This window comes from Amborella trichopoda, chromosome 7, assembly GCF_054954075.1.
Source record: "Amborella trichopoda isolate Santa Cruz 75 chromosome 7, AtrichopodaSantaCruz75HAP2 v2.0, whole genome shotgun sequence".
Classification (NCBI taxonomy): Eukaryota; Viridiplantae; Streptophyta; class Magnoliopsida; order Amborellales; family Amborellaceae; genus Amborella; species Amborella trichopoda.
The window spans coordinates 2,621,883-2,638,514 of NC_142342.1; the positions used below are offsets into that span (position 1 = coordinate 2,621,883).

The following is a 16,632-nucleotide window of genomic DNA, read 5'->3' on the forward strand; positions in this document are numbered from 1 at the left end:
TAAGGGCTATACCTATAGACCTGGACTCAACCTACAAGGTCTAAAAAGTGAATTCAAACCCAAACATATGCTAAGTGGACCTATTAGGTCCGGTTGATCGGACCCGACTGACAACCAGCATATACCTGATGAGAATGAAGTAATCAAGAGAGAGATTTTGGGTGAAGTCCACTTACATATTTAGAAAGAGGGCGAGAGCGTAGGGTGGCAATGGACCTGGACCCGACTTGGGACCCGAGGGGTAGACTCAAATCCAGACCTGAATATGGGTCCAAAAATTAGACTTGATGGGTCCTAATTTTGGTTTGAGAATTCGGGTCCAGTCAGATCCAAGTCCCATATTATCTTTTCGGGTCCGAATCCGGGTCTGACCGGGACCCGCCAAGATCCGTTGCCACCACTAGAGAGGGAGGGGGGAGTCGGCATGAGGATCTCGTCCACTAGTTTAAAAAGAGCATGGTCTTCTTTTTCCGTTACGTGAGATGTATTTTAGAGAGAGAATCTTGAAAATTTTGGAACATGCATTCTAGAGAGAGAATCCTGATGAAATTTGGAAGCATGGGTAATGTGTGTGGGCGTGGGGTCAAAAGATGGTCACATTTGTCGGTCGTTTTAAGCATTAGATGAAGGGAGAGGGCTTTCCACCAAGGCCTCTCGAATATTTCTCAAAAGGGTGCCTTGTGTTATTACTATCACTATTCAAAGCATGGGAGATCTGGTTTTTCCTAAAGAGATTCCTCCAAAAAAAAAATATGGTTTATTGGTGACATGACTAAAATGCCCTTGTAGCTCGATATGGCCACTTTGCAAAAGGAGCTTGGGTTTGAACTTTGAAATGCAATGCCTTATTTATTTATTTATTGAAGAATGAAAGCATAGTGGATTGAAGCAATGATTAAAAACTTGTCGATTCGATTCGAGAATCACTATAGTTAAATTGGAATAAAATTGAATTTGGTAATCACCAGAGTCGATATGGATCAGAACCAAACTGAAATAAAAACTGAATTTGGAAATCACCAGAGTCAGTTTGGATTAGAACCCTAATTTTTTTCAGAGGTAGATGCACAAAAATTTAGCAAGTCTCCTGATCCCTGTCAAGAATTGGCCAAATCAAACATAAAACAACTATCCTCTTAAAATGTCAGAATCAATGATGGCTCGGGCTTGCGGCCGGCAGGTCAGAGCCTAAGTCCGAGTTTTTAAACTCTGGATTGACATCTATATTGCTTCTATTCATAATATGGGGAATTATGGAGCCATTATCGGAAAAGACAATTACAAAAAATTGGATTGAATGAAATAATTTTGAGCACATTTTTGGTGAAGTTCGATTCTTGTCTAATTTTGATAATATAGACAAATTATTATTCTCCTCCATTTTTTTAAAGTCTCCTTAATCCACACTTAACAAGCTCATAACCAAGTTTTATCATTTAAAATCATGTCAAGTAAATATAAAAATTATATTTAAAATCATGTCAAGTAAATATAAAAATTATATCTTAACCCCATAAACTTTGTAATTTGGTTCAGTACCATAGGAACAATGAATGCACACTGATGGAGAGATAACATGCCCCACCGACATGGGGACATATGATGTCCTGATCGGCCCAATCTCTCTCCATCATCATCAGTTTCTCAATTGTACAGTGCTAATCCAACATACTGTACTTCTCCATGGTCAATAGGGTGTTAGCACAATACTAATGATTTGAGAAAAAAGTTCATACAATACGTATCCATTTAGCATATACTACTTTTATACTACAAAATTGAGGTGCACCTTAAAAACCTCCAAAAAGATAGTTGTTCTTCCAACCGATCATCTCGACTTCAAAATACATAAATATATGAGGGAAAAAACGATTTTAAATCTAAAAATAGTGCATCTATAACACATTGTCTGAATTATCCATCTTCAAGATTTTTAAATATTTATAGATTTGTTGATTAAATGCTTGTTTTTCAATCTCAAATTACATAGTTAAGGACAAATATATCTCTTTAGTCTATTATAGGAGATTTTGGTATCTTAAATGCATCTTTATTTAGTGGGGCACTTTACATGGTATCCTCTTATGGGGGTAATCTGGAAATTTGAGATACAATTATAATTTTTTTTGTAACCAACCAGCATTTCATTTCATAAATGTAAAAGCCTGAGTTTGTTTGATCAACCACTTTTTTTCCTAATCCTTTTGACCCATCCAAAAGCAATACAGAAACCAAGAATGTCACTGATTTCTTTATTTCTTAATTCCATGCATATGTTACCCATCTCTCTCTCTCTCTCTACTATTATAGGTGTGTTTCTCTCTCTTGGAACCATGAATGAGAAAACCAGGAGAACCCAAAATTAGGGTTTTCAGGGGTTTTTAAAGAAGCTCTGACTTGTGCTGAGCGGCCAATTCAAATGATTGGCACTGTAAAAGCACTGGTAAACTGGTCTTATCTCTATCTGTTGGTGCTCAAATTCATAGTCTTCATACACCAAAAGGTATGAAGACTTCTGAACTCTGATCATCTTGTTCTGTCATGAAACTTGGTTTTTTTTTTTTTTTGCTATTCATTTACTATGTGTTTGTGTGGATAACAAAGAAGGAAATGAAAGTTGGGGCCCTTGGGGCTTGCCTTTTTTATCCTTTCTTTGATTCTTGTCACTTAATTGTTGTGTTGGGAGTTGGGTTCTGTGGGTTATTGTGGTTTTTATTGTGTTTGTGTGGATGTTAAGAAGCGCAAGGTAGGATTTTTTTCTTCTTGATTAAGCAAGTGAAGAAGATTAGATTTTGGTTGCTTAATCGGTGTCATTTAATCATGCTTTTTGGATTTCTTTTTATGTTGATTGATCAGAAGATAAAAATAATGTTTTCTGGTTTTCATGTACTAGATCTTGGAAGAGTACTTATTTGTTATGTGTTTGTTTGGATAGATTAAACCCAAGAACTCACACACAAAAAAAAGAAGAAGGAATTAGTACTGTTATATTGATATTAATATTTGTGAATGACTTATGTTGCTTAAAACTGGGGTCTTGTGTATTCATATGTTTTTAATAAATTTGGTGTCTTTGTGTGGAGCAGAAGGTTTGGGCTTGTATTTCACTAAAATTACACATTTCAGGAAAGAGTTTGCAGAATCCGATTTGGGTGTTCAAAAGTGTTCTATGTTTTTGGTCAAGTCGGTGGACCGTATCATTTGAATTTTATCTGTAAATTTGAGAATCATCTAATGATGTTGGGTTGCTAGCCCTTCACTTGGTTTATGAGCTTTTAGTTCTCTCTTTGGTGGTTATTGCCAATTCAAGTTTGTATCTTCCAAAATTTCTTAACTGATGATGGTGATTTTGATAGTTGTTTAATAATGGAATACAGAACCATTGACTTGTGATTCCGATTTGGGCTCCATATACGTCCTGATTTATGGATTATCTCTTGGTCATTATGGGAAACGAAAATGAAAATTTTTATCTATTTGAATGGCCTATGGTGCTTGTCTCTTCTAAAAATAGGCATAAGTGCTAATGCTGTTTTTCCCCATCTTTTTTTAGATCTGGACGTTTCTCTCTCTCTCTCTCTCTTTCTCTCTCACACACACATACACACACATGATGTTTCTTGTGGAACAGATATGATGGGTTGCGAAACAACGTTAGGAGCCTTGCTGAATAGTATAGCCCGCTTCATTCACTTAGTTGCATGCCAAACGATGAAATATGAACCCATTCAGAAGGACTTCAGAAATATTGCCAATTTATTGAAGCTTTTGAAGACTGTGCTTGATGAAGCTCTTGATTTTGACAAACATTCAGAGGAAGCACTTCTTAGAGTACTGGAGGACTTGGATGTGCTTGTTAATGAGGCTAGGGAATTTTTAGAGAGCTGGCACCCAAAGAAGAGCAAGCTATGTACAGTATGTTTCTTATGCATTGGTTGCTTGTATATGAATCCTGTTTATGTTCAAATTCTTATGAGTTTTCTTCTTCATCTAGTTAGTTTGGGATATTAGTCTGTTTTTGGCTGACATAACTTATATTATTATCAAATGGACCATTCAAAGCCATACTGCAATGGGGTGATGGCCTCCATGCGCTATGGTTCCCCATGGTCTATTGGTATATAACTTATTTTTTCGGCATGACCTAGCTGTGCTTTCTTTTATTGTTGAATTGAAAAGATAAGGAAGAGATCTCACATGGTTTCTTTTTCTTTGTGTAAATAAATATAAAATGGCGATACTTGTGAAAAAATAAATGAAATGATGATGCATATAATTAACAGAAAGTATTTGCACATTATATTTTTGCTATTGAAATATTTGCACATGTCATTGTAATATTGTGGCATAAACCATTTTTTGAGCCACAGTTCTATATTTTGCATGCATAATCAGGTGTGATCAATATAATTCATTAGAATTTCTGGAAAGAGTAAGTTAATCAATCAATAGAACCCCATGCATTAAGATATTTCTTTTCTGTGTTTATGATAGATTTCTATGATATCATTGTTCCGATCATGGGACTTTCCATTTATGTTCCTTTTTGGGTGCTTACTTTCTGACCACAAAATTATCGTACGTGTTTATGCTTATTTGTGTTTATCTTCTTCTGAGCTGTGCCTTTTTCTTCTCTTTTAACAGTCATTGCCTTCTCATCTGTCTTCGTGCTTTTCAAGTAGAAAATGTGAAAAATGACACAAATCCACAGCATATGTCAAAGCTGAGGTGTTTAAAATCCCCAACTTATGGCAACTTCTGATGACTAATGCAATCATTTCTGTCCTTAGGTTATACAAAGTGAGCTGATGCTAGTGAAAATACAGAAGTCTTCACTGGAAATATGTAACATGCAGGAAACATATCTCCAATCATGTCTCATTCCTTCGCATATGACACACATTCAGGTGATGAAAATGTGCCCAGAACCTTCCCCTTTTTGGTTTTTGTTTTACTAAAAGCCACCATCTGAAGCTTTTGTAGAATTTTTTATATATTTCTTTCTGGATACAGTTTGGCTTATATTGGACTCTGAAATAGGTGTAAGAATGGACAGCCATATTGCATCTATTCCACCAACTTGACTAGAAACCGGATGATATCAGAAACATGTGTTTTTTTCCCCTAAAATGATAAATATGTCATTTTTCTGTTGGAATTTGGTCCATACTTGGCAAAAGTTGAGTATTATCCTGTTTTCCAAGTAATTACTATGATTTTTATGTTGTGATATTCAGTCCGAGTTTCAATCTGATACCTCTTTAGGAACCGCTCTAAATCCTCAAATGTTGAACCAAAATTTAATAATATTTATTCATGAGTGCTTCATTTCTTGCCATTGTTTGATTTGGTTTCTCACTTCTCACTAGCAGCCATTGGATGTTTTGGTTTCTCATTTATCCTGGTCTTGGGGGTATGTAAGCTAATTTTGACATCCATTGTTTCAGCACTGTAGGCAGGAGCTCAAGTGCCTGGAATATGAGAGAAGAACCGAAGCCATTGAAGCAGCTCTTAGAGATCAAAAGGAGAATCTCATACCTCATTCAGAATGTCTTGTAAATATCATGGAGTCATTAAATTTAACATCAAATCAGGAGCTCCTGATTGAGAGTGTAGCCTTGGAAAGGGAAAGAATGAAGATTGAGTCTGGGAAAAAGAAAGGCGCTGAGGATTTTATCAATCAAATTATCATTTTGCTTGCTCATATGAGAGAGTGCCTATTCAATATCAAACAATCAGAGAACGAAGATGGTATGCCCCCTTCATATTTTTGCTGCCCTTTGTCTCTTGAGCTTATGTCGGACCCCGTAATTGTGGCATCTGGTCAAACATTTGAGAGAGCCTTCATCCAAAAGTGGCTTGATGAGGGAATGGACATCTGTCCCAAAACTCGCCAAACTCTTAACCATACCAATCTTATTCCAAATTATACAGTCAAAGCCCTGATTTCCAACTGGTGTGAGGTAAACAATAAAAGGCTGCAAGATCCCATAAAACCCATTATTTCTGACAAGGCCTTAGCTTATTCAGTATCGCCAAGCTCCAAGGTCAAAGATTGTCGATTCCCAGGTTACACCAATAACAAAATAAATGGGCACATGCCTGAATCAAATGAATTTGTGGGTCTTGAGAAAATTTCTCTTGTTGGAGGCTTTGATGGTTTTTCTCTTAGAGATTTGGCTTCAAAGCACTCTCATGAAGTTGACACTGGGTCCAGGAAACAGGCAGTTGATGCTTTACTAAGAAGCTTTGGGGAGATCGATGTCAAGTTTGAAGATAAAACTGTCCTTCAAGGCACCTGCCATCAGGTGACATTGGATAAGGTGGCTTCTAAGGATTCTCATTCTCCAGAACAATCTACCGACCATAGCCGGAATGAATCAATCTCAAGTGCTGTCTCGAGTGTTGATTACATGCATGGATCTGGAGAAGGAGAGATTGTTGAAGTTTCAAGGGTATCAAGTAAGTGTTATAGCATTGAAATTTTTGGAGAAGAGGGCTCAGATAATCATGCTACTCAAACTGGTAGATATTCAGGTTTATCTGAAATCAATCACCAAAAAGATAGAGATTTGGGTTTTTCTCTAAAGCTTTTTCCTGGCTCTAGAAACCCAAATCATTGGACACTGCAGTCTGAAAACAACAGTCATGTTACTCAACCTGATAGAAATTTGAGTTTTTCTTCAAGTCTCTCACATGGCTCTAGAGACCCAAGTCTTTGGAATCCAGAGTCTGAAAATAAGAATCTCATGAACCCATCAACTGTTGGCTCAACAATGGGTAACCAAGTTAGGAAACTGGTTGAAAGCTTAGGGAGTCAATCGAGCCAAGTTCAAAAGGAAGCCGCAGCTGAGCTTAGGCTCCTTGCAAAGCACGAAATGGAGAACCGGGTCTTAATTGCTGAATGTGGAGCCATTCCTCCCTTGGTTTCCTTGCTAAGATCTCAAGATGAGAAGACCCAAGAGAATGCTGTTACAGCTTTGTTAAATTTGTCAATCAATGAGAAGAACAAGAGGTTAATAGTGGATTCAGGGGCCATAGACTCACTTATAGAAGTCCTTAATTCAGGGACTTCTGAAGCCAAAGAGAACTCTGCTGCCACTTTATTTAGCCTGTCTGTCATCGAAGAATACAAGGTCAAGATTGGTCGTTCAGGTGCAATCCAATCCTTGGTTGAATTGCTAAATTCAGGGACTCTTAGAGGGAAGAAAGATGCTGCCACTGCTTTGTTCAATCTATCCATTTTCCATGAAAACAAGGCCAGAATAGTTAAAGCTGGTGCAGTGAAGTGCCTTATTTGGCTAATGGATCTTACTGGGGGAATGGTTGATAAATCAGTGGCTGTTTTGTCCAATTTGGCAACCATTCCTGAGGGTCGTTCTGCTATTGCAGAGGAAGGAGGGATTCCTGCTCTTGTAGAGGTTGTTGAGCTTGGGTCTCAAAGGGGAAAAGAGAATGCGGCCTCTACTTTGTTGCTGTTGTGTATGAATAGTAATAGATATTGCACTTTGGTATTACAAGAAGGAGCTGTTCCGCCATTAGTTGCATTGTCGCAGTCAGGCACACCTAGAGCAAAAGAGAAGGTATCAAATCTCTGATTATATTAGATAATTAGTGCACCTGGCGTGATAGTAAATAATTCAGGTTAAATTGGTTTAATTAGTACATTTAGTGTCGTAGAAAATCTCTCTGGTTATTTTGGATTATTACTGTGTGGTGTGATAAGGAGTCACTCTGGCTGAATCAGATTGATTAGTACGTCTAGTGTGATAACAAAATCATTCCAAGTTATATAGGGTTACTATGTTCATTGTGATATTTCTTATGGTTATGCGTATTACTTGGTATGGTTTGTATTTAACATTTCATCGTTTCTTAAAGAATGGTTATTTGATGCAATGTTGGAACTTCGAAATGGAAATGTTACTTTGCTTGACAGATATTTAATTAACCGATTGTATAATCTGTGCAGGCACAACAGCTTCTCAGCCATTTTAGGAACCAGAGAGAGGGGAATGTAGTGAAGGGGCAATTATCATAGGAAACAACTAGTTATCACAGGAAGGCTTGTAATTATACCGTGGTGGCTATCCTTGGGTACTTCTGTTTATTAAGGTCAGCTACTTCTGCTTTGATTTATGAAATTTGTTGATGCTTGACGAATTCCTTATTGATTGGCTGCAACACCATGTATAAATGTTATCTTATCTGGCCTAATGCTGGAATACTGGCCTAGCCAGTATAGTTATATTTATCATACGAATGCTTTATTGATGCGTCCTTATAGATGGGTTTATTTTTCTTTGATGCTCTCTCTCCCTCTCTCTCTCTCACACACACACACACAGACACGCGTGCGTGCTATTAAGAGATGGAATCATCTTTTTTACATATTATTCTCTTCTTTATACTCTCATTCTCTAACCATTTTTAGAGTACACTTAGGACAGTATGTATATTTCATGCCTGAAATATTTACCTTGGTTCTGCTATAGGAAGCATTATTGCTTGGTTCCGAAGTCGTCTAGCATTGACAGCATGGTAATGAAAGGTGAAATTTGCTATGGTGTTGAGAAAATTACTTCTCTGTAATTGTCCGATATTAAGATCATCAGCTTGTTGTGCTTTTTCGGCTATTCCTCTCTTTCTCTCTCTGTTCTAGAACTTGATGAGTGACCACCATGTGTTGATGTATCTTGTCCTCCTCATGTGTCAATGTATCATTGTCATTGCATGTATAATTGACTGATTATGGAGGTGAGGATGTATATTGCTGTAAAAGTGTTGTTTTTACATCTTTTTTTGGGGTTTTCTTTCTCTGTTTTGTGGTGTTTTTGGGGTTCTTTCGCTCTTCCCTGGGTGTTATGTAAAATATAAATCATTTTTATTCTTTTAGCTGGTATTATTTTGTATTATTTTCTTTTCTTGTCATTGGATGTGGGGTCTTTGTTGATTCCTCACATTAGAGCAAATCTGAACATCATTTACCCAAATAAAGAGCAAATCGGAATTTTGAAGACGTTATTGTTGAAACGAATTAACTTTTTCTGATCTTATGGAAATGACTTGCTTTTGTTTTACCTGCGGATATCTCTCAGCAGTCTGTGAGATAACAATTTAACATAGGGATTATGAGCTGAAAGGCCATTCACTTTTGGTGCATGGAAGTTGTAATCATTGATTGCCAGGAGGTGTAAAATTCAACATCTTGGAGTGTCACATGTTCGAGTAATTTTGGTGCATGGAAGTTGCAATCATTAATTGCCAGTAGGTGTGAAATCCAACATCTTGGAGTGTCACATGGTCGAGTAATTTTGTTTTGGACTTTGTATTAAGTTAATGGCCCGCCTTTAGCCACTCCATGTTAAAAAATGATGTAATCGGATACATTTCTTCTAATATATCATCAATTTTTTTCGTTTTAATCAAAAAAGTTTGTTCAAGGACACAATTATGAGATGCAAGAGTTGACATTTTTCAATGTGGTTAAAATTAGTGGGTAAAAAATGAAGGAAAAGGTTCAAATGAGGTTCACACTTTAATATGTAGAATTAAAGTGCACCTCTAAAATCATTTGAAAAGGTTGTTTTGAAATTAGAAAAATATCTAAAAATAGATGTTGTCTTGAAAATAATATATCTTGGGAGACATTGTTTAGGTTGTCTATTTTCAAGATTTTCATACGATTGTTGGAGTTTAAACTTTTATAATTAGAGATAAAAATAGATTATTACACCATTTCCGATACCAAAATTTCTCATGATGAAGTTTGGAAGGGCATTTTAATTTGATTGCTTGAGATTGTAACCGTATGCAAACCATACCCAAAAGTAAAGGGTGTGATTTATAAATGGCATCAGCCTTAAAAAAATTAAGGGACTCGTAAATCTAGCGAAAAGATGCAACTCTTGTGCGGGAAACTGAAAATATCTATTTTTATCTCTAATTGTAAAATTTAAAGCATAAAAAATAGTGTGGAGCATGGAAACTTATAAAGACGATCATTCTCGTAAAGACTTAAATGCATACCCACATTGTGTGTCCCCTAGGCATCACATCCATCTTAATGATGGATTTGAAATGGCAGTCTTTCCAAGTAAGACCAAAGTTTGAATATCTTCTTTGAAAAATAGCTTTTAATTTTTTTCATATTTATGATCTCCATGATAGAGATTATATATGCTTAAAGCCTTAAACAATTAAAGCCCAAAACTTCATCTAAAAAACGAATCACAAAGAGGGACCATTTCTGCATATCAGTCTTAGGTCTCATCAAAGTTCTGGGTTTACAAAAAATTGGAACCTACAGCTTCCTATTGGATATATTGGGTGTGGGTGAAATAAGGGCACCTAAAATCAATTTGCTTAATGGTTTTGCAAACAAATTTTAGACATCGTCATGTCTTCAGGGATATATCAATGTGCTATTTTATGTTCTATTTTAATGGATGAGAACAACAAAATCTCATAGCCTGAAAATAGAAATTTGAACATTTGTCTATAGAAATTTGAACATTTATCTTGCTTGCTCTACGTGAGTTACCACCCATTACACACAATATTGCCAACGAGTGACCTGCATGGGCTTTTTCTCCTATTGATTCTTAGTATATAACAAAATGGGGTATTTCTATATTTAATCATAATTTTCTCTTTCTCATTCATCAATGTGGGATTAAAAACTTACTATTTCTTTCTATACGAATACAAATTACATTTGAAAGGCTTAAATTTTGAATGGATGTTAGTTTGGAGTAACACCTAGTATTTTTTTCAAGGCAAAACTCTCAACTTCAAACGCGCAATGAAAGCTTACTCATCCTATTATTAGAAAGCTCGTCTCTCAACTTTTTTTTGCTTCCCTTGTCCTTTTTATGTTTACCTTCTCTAACTCTTTTCTCTCTTTAATCATGCTTTTTTTATTTAAATGTGCACTTTCTTTCTCTAAATGTGCACATTCTCTCAAGCACCTTTCTCTCTCTAATTCCTCTCTAAAACCATGCTTCTCTATCTCTCTGTCTCTATAGATATTTCTATAACCGTATCTTTTCTCTATTTCTATAACCATATTTTTTCTCTCTAACCGTGGCTTTTCTCTCTCTTCAATCATACATTTTCTCTCCCTAACTCGTTTCTCTCTAACTATGACCTTGCTCTAACTCCTCCACTTGAATCATGCACTTCCTCTCTTCAACTCCTGTCTTTCACCAATTCCTCTCTCTACCTTTTGTCCTTTTTTGCTCTTACTCTCTTCTCTCTATAAACATAATATTTTTATCTCTAACTCCATTATCTCTCTAACCATGTCACTTCTCTCTCTAATTGTACTGTTTTTTCCTCACTTTCATCTTCGTGTTCTCTTGTGAAATTAAATCTCTGTGACACTTTTTGTTAGATTACTATAAAGTTTTTAGCTTAAGTTTTGTATTCAATGACTTTAAGATATGTTATCAAATAAGTATTCTAGAACTTCTAAATATTAATAATTGTAGATTTAAGGAATTAAAACTTCTAGATTCCAAATAATCCCCAACCAAAGGTACCCTAGAATGTATAATTCAATGTCAAAAAACCTATCTGGGTTGATAGTTTGAATTTGGTTGGAATCCACATGTGTTTTTTATTAAGGAAGAAGGGAAAAAAGAATAAAAGAAAAGAAAGAAACATGTGGATCTTTGCTATAGGTGATTTTGGATGAGATCCTCCTGATGATGATTTTTATTGGGGAAATTAGTAAGGAGCATGTAGATCTCTGGTACTTGAAAATGAAGCATCTATCATCATTTATCTTCTTTTTTTTTTTTTTTAAGTATCTTTCGTCATTTATCTTGATTGTTTTAAGGAAAAAGTTTATATAAGGATTCAACCTTATAATGTAGAACTACAGACGCACCTCAAAAATCCATCGAAAAAGGTAGTTTTAATGTTGAAAAACCCTTGGATTAATCATCTCGACATCGAGATGTATGAACATGAAAAATAAAAAGATTTTAAGCCTAAAAAATAGTGCATTTTACGACATATTATCTACATCGTCTATATTCAAGATTTTCATATGTTCATAGATCTACTTGATTTTAACCATTTTTGAAATTTAAAATTTTATAACTCAATAAAAAAATAGATTTTGTGATAATCCTAAGAACATTTTATACCAAAATTATATACCATGATAAAATATGAAGGTGCACCTTACCTCTACAGCTACAGATGCATCCGTATGCCAACTGCACACTTTAATTATAGATCAGAACAAAAAATGAAACATCTTTCATCATTTATCTTGATTATAGATCAGAACCAAAAATGAAGCATCTTTCATCACTTATCTCGATTGTTTTTATTATAGTTCAGAACAAAAAATGAAGCATCTTTCATCATTTAACTTGATTGTTTTTATTATAGATCAGAACAAAAAAAAGAAGCATCTTTCATCATTTACCTTGATTGTTGATAAAAAAAATCATTTCGCAGCTCAATTTTATACTATAGAAGTAAAATACACCTCAAAAATCTATTGAAAACCGACAATGAAAAACCCTATGAACTGATGATCTTGACCTAAAGATGTCTAATATAAACAAAAAAAATATTTCAAATCCTAAAAATAGTGCACCTTGTGATATAACTAGATGGTTCGTTTTCAAGATTTACAAGTACTTATAGATTTGTTCGGTCTGTATTATTTCAGAGTTTTAAATTCTTTATTGAGAGGCGGAAAGGAATAGTACATCCTAAAGATTTCAATACCAAAATTACATCTTTTGATAAATTTTGAAGGTGACTTTATAATTGAAAAAAATTCACAAACAACCCCCTCATCTCTACTTTTTAATTTTTTTTATAGTTCCTTTAAATTTGAATTTCATATATCAAATACATATTTCCAGTCCATAAACTTCAGTTTCAAGGTCACCAGCAACCAGTTGATTATCAAGGAATGAATTGACAATTTGGTAAGATGTTAAATCATACGACAATATCAATAAAAAAAGAAAAGGAGCAAAGAAAACTGAAGGAATTCAATGAAGGAAACAAAGAACGAAAATTAAAGCCCAGCAGAAACCAATCCATGCAATGTGACGATTCCGATCACCACATTTTGATCGTCGACCACAGGCAAGAACTGAACCGGAGAAGGAGGAGCTTCCATCTTTTGCATCGCCTCTACTGCCATCGAATTGGGTCCAATTGTTCTTGGACTCCTGAGAATAGAAAAGAGCAAAGAAAGAAGAATTACGGTGTGCTTTATATAACAGAAAGCGGTGTCGATTTAGGGAAGTCAGAGGGGAGTTTGAATGAGAAAATAAGAAAATGTTAACTTTCAAAAAAAAAAAAAAGAAGAGAAAATAAGAAAAAGAAAGTTTCTTCTTTTTAAAAACTGGGAGGGGAGATCAGATGGTTTTGGGGTTTTCTAGACCTGAATAACAAGGCTCCCGGAATCAAACCGGTTAGGATGAGTCCTGAGCATTTTGGATAGGTTAGTTTTCAAAGTTACATTTCCTTATATGAAACTTTTCATTTCTCCGAGAACCCAAGCTAAATAAAACACACTTTTTTTATATATTAGATTGAGAATATTGTGTGTGAAGAATCTTATGAGTGAGAGAGAGAGAGAGAGAGAGAGAGATTTTCAATATGTTCAATTCCATGATTGATAGGATACCCCATGTTCTCCAAAGATTGGTGGGGAATCCATGTTCCCTCTAAATTGGCTTGTAGTTTTCTGCAAATGCCATCTATATCTCTCTCTCTCAAATCAACCAACAGTAAATATGTGGGTTTACTACCTGTTGCAAACCTCTCCTACAGTGAGATGGAATGTGCCTTCTTTGCTAGCCTTGAGGGTTCGACGAAGATCACCATCGGTGAAAGTCCCGATCAGTCTATGCTTATTGTCAACAACCAACAAACACCCGCACCCTTTACTCGTTAGCTCAGCAAGCTGATCCATGATCAGGTCTCCTTCTTTACAAATGGGGAGTTGTTCTTGCTTCCTCATCAAATCCTTAACCTTCAAAAACCAGTTTACTACCCATTTCTCAAATTAACCCCCAAAAAGAACCCAACTTATGAAAAATTAAGAAATGAAGCCAAATAAACGGGAAAAGAAAATAGACCAGAAACTGAAATTGCAGCCATAGCAATGAAGAAATTTTGAATCTAAGCCCTATAAGACTGGCAAAGGCCATTGATAGAAAGGTAGACATCAGAAATGGCAAAAATGTAATGGACTGAATTTGGAAGAGAGAGAGATCAATGTGACATCCATAACATGCCTTTAACATTAGAAAATCATAGAACATTCAAAAATCATAGAAAAGGGTAAAATGGGACACCCATATAGAGAGTGTTTCAAATTTCAAGCAACCAGGCTTGGGCTTGAATGGTAAGAAGTTGACGTTAGCAAATGCGACATCTTAAGTAATATTCCCAATGCTGAAGCACCAAAACATATGGAGCGTTTCAAAGATCAGAATCTGGCTCCGAGTCACATGGGTTCCGATTCCAAATTCCACATCCCGATTCTCACCAACCTATACATTTAACCCAAAAAGTTCTTAAAAAAACTAGAAAAACAGGAGGCTCAAGTGATTCGGGGGATTTTTGGTCAGGAGCGTCCGTGATTTTTTAATCACCAACCGTATCATTTTCAGCTCCCAATCTGAAAATATTTGAACACTCAAGATCTGAACTAATATTCTACATCATAAAGCAATAGAAGGCACAGAGATAAGAATAAAGAAAAAAGAGCAGGGGGTCCATAGAATCAATCTTTTTCTTAGTGTAAGCCCTAACCAACCATTCCAGAAAATCCCAGTCCAAAGCTACTGTTGATCTTTTATAAGAATTTCCTTAGAAAATTAAAATGAACCCAAGATAGCCAATATCAACTGCTCAACTGTCAAATTCATAGAAAAGACAGAAAAATGATAATCAAAGGATGTAACAAAGCTAACTAGGGAAATTAAAGCACCTAAACAACCCAAAGAGAAATCCAGATCTCACATCAATCCAGATAGAGAGAGAGAGAGGCATTTCAATTGACTAAATCCAATGCTAAATTCCAACAGGAAAGGACCAAAGAAAACAGAGAGGAGCAAACAAATCAATAGCAATGCACATCTTTCATCAACTATCAAAATACAGGTCTCAACCCACATTCGCAGATCAAGATCATAGCCCAAAAGAAGTCACACAGAGAAAGAGAGAGAGCTACCTTAAAAATCAAGCATTTGCCAATCCTTCCGGCCGGGTGATTTGCCGCATACTCGTCTCTGGTCAAATTCTTTGCACCCATCAAAGCAATGGCCACGGTATCTCCGAAAACCATTTGAATTGCAGTCGAGGTCACTGGCGCAAGATCAAAGGGACATAATTCTCTCTCTAAAGGCAAATAAACCCACAAATCGCATTCTCTAGAGAGAAGGCAATCCTTGCTAGAGAAAGCCCCCATCAGAAAAACCCCCTTTGCTTTTACACAGGGCACCAACCTCAAAAGCTCCTCTGTGTTCCCACTCTTACTGAACAAAACCAGAGTATCTCCCTTACCCATAATTCCTATATCACCATGAAGAGCATCGGTGGCTGATAAAAACCCAGATCTTATACCGAGAGAAACCAGGGTTTGAGCCACTTTTTGGGCCACAAAACCAGATTTTCCAATGCCTGTGAAGAAAATGGTACCATGGGTATTTAACAGAGCTTCTGAGAAGCTCCGGGCCTGCGAAAAATCGAGATTTTCAAAGAAGTAATTGATGATTCTACGTTGGGTTTCAAAGAGTTGATGCAATTTCGTTGAATTTATGGTTTGGGGCTGGAGCCTCTCAGAGAATTCTTGGGGTAGAGAGCCCATCTCTTCTTCTAATGGAGCATCTAGGTTATTGGGGTTGATAGAGAGAGAATGAGAGAGCAGAGTAGGGGAGCATTGCAGAGAGAAGAACAGGGATTTGGGTTAATGAGGGTTGATACAAGAGAAAAGGGAAGAGAGGAAGGCAGAAACCGGAGATTTTTTAGAGAGAGAAAGAGGGATTTAAGTTAATTGGGGTGCTATAGAGAGAGAAAATGGAGGGTGAGAGAGGGTACAAAAAGGATACAGGGGATTTCTAGAGAGAAAGGAAGGTTGGAGACGAAAAAAAACCAGGAAGTCGTAGAGAGAGAAAATAAGAAAAGGAGGGAAATGGCGCAGAGCATTTAACGGAATTGGCGGTGCACATGACTGTGGGCCACATATAGAGAGAAAGCGAAAAGCGAAGGATGTCTTTGTCATATCGATAATTCCTCGAGGTTAGAATAGGTATTCTGGAAGTATGGTCATGTGACCATAGATTAGTCATATGTCATCATCGTTTAATCCTGTGGATGGGGATGAATAAAGAACGCCGATAGATCTACAGTAATATCTCTCTATCACCATACAAACTCATTCGCATTAGACTCTCTCCTGTAAACACTTGTGATCACCATCTATTAACTGTGAAAGACCATTTTGATAAGGGTATGGGGAAAAGTTTATATAGAGCCTAGGCTCTAAACAATCAAATTAGAGCCTACCTCAAAGAAGTAAATATTTTTTCAGTAAATGGCAATGATCAAGTGCATAGAATCAAACATTTTCTAAAGGGTGTGGTC

At 36.1% G+C, this 16,632-nt stretch overlaps 2 protein-coding genes across 5 annotated transcripts; one reads left to right on the forward strand and one right to left on the reverse strand.

Moving 5' to 3' along the window:
• The first annotated feature begins 2,224 nt into the window (after window positions 1-2,224).
• Window positions 2,225-9,451, forward strand: LOC18447133 (U-box domain-containing protein 4). 4 transcript variants are annotated; one of them, XM_088872244.1, is made up of 6 exons: window positions 2,225-2,503; window positions 3,632-3,915; window positions 4,791-4,907; window positions 5,448-7,583; window positions 7,973-8,115; window positions 9,102-9,451. In XM_088872244.1, exons 2-5 carry the CDS (start codon window positions 3,634-3,636, stop codon window positions 8,039-8,041), a joined length of 2,604 nt encoding a protein of 867 aa, XP_088728370.1. In that variant the 5' UTR covers window positions 2,225-2,503; window positions 3,632-3,633; the 3' UTR covers window positions 8,042-8,115; window positions 9,102-9,451. The 4 variants fall into 4 exon arrangements, with proteins under 4 accessions (XP_088728370.1, XP_006857297.2, XP_088728371.1 ...); XM_006857235.4 differs by lacking the exon at window positions 9,102-9,451 and adding an exon at window positions 8,496-8,915; XM_088872245.1 differs by lacking the exon at window positions 9,102-9,451 and adding an exon at window positions 8,496-8,915 and having other exon boundaries at window positions 3,815-3,915.
• A 3,377-nt stretch (window positions 9,452-12,828) lies between these two features.
• On the reverse strand, window positions 12,829-16,231 carry SETH3 (Sugar isomerase (SIS) family protein). The gene is made up of 3 exons (XM_006857236.4): window positions 15,221-16,231; window positions 13,791-14,014; window positions 12,829-13,205 (listed from the first exon to the last, which is right to left on the reverse strand). Exons 1-3 carry the CDS (start codon window positions 15,854-15,856, stop codon window positions 13,049-13,051), a joined length of 1,017 nt encoding a protein of 338 aa, XP_006857298.1. The 5' UTR covers window positions 15,857-16,231; the 3' UTR covers window positions 12,829-13,048.
• Window positions 16,232-16,632: the final 401 nt, after the last annotated feature.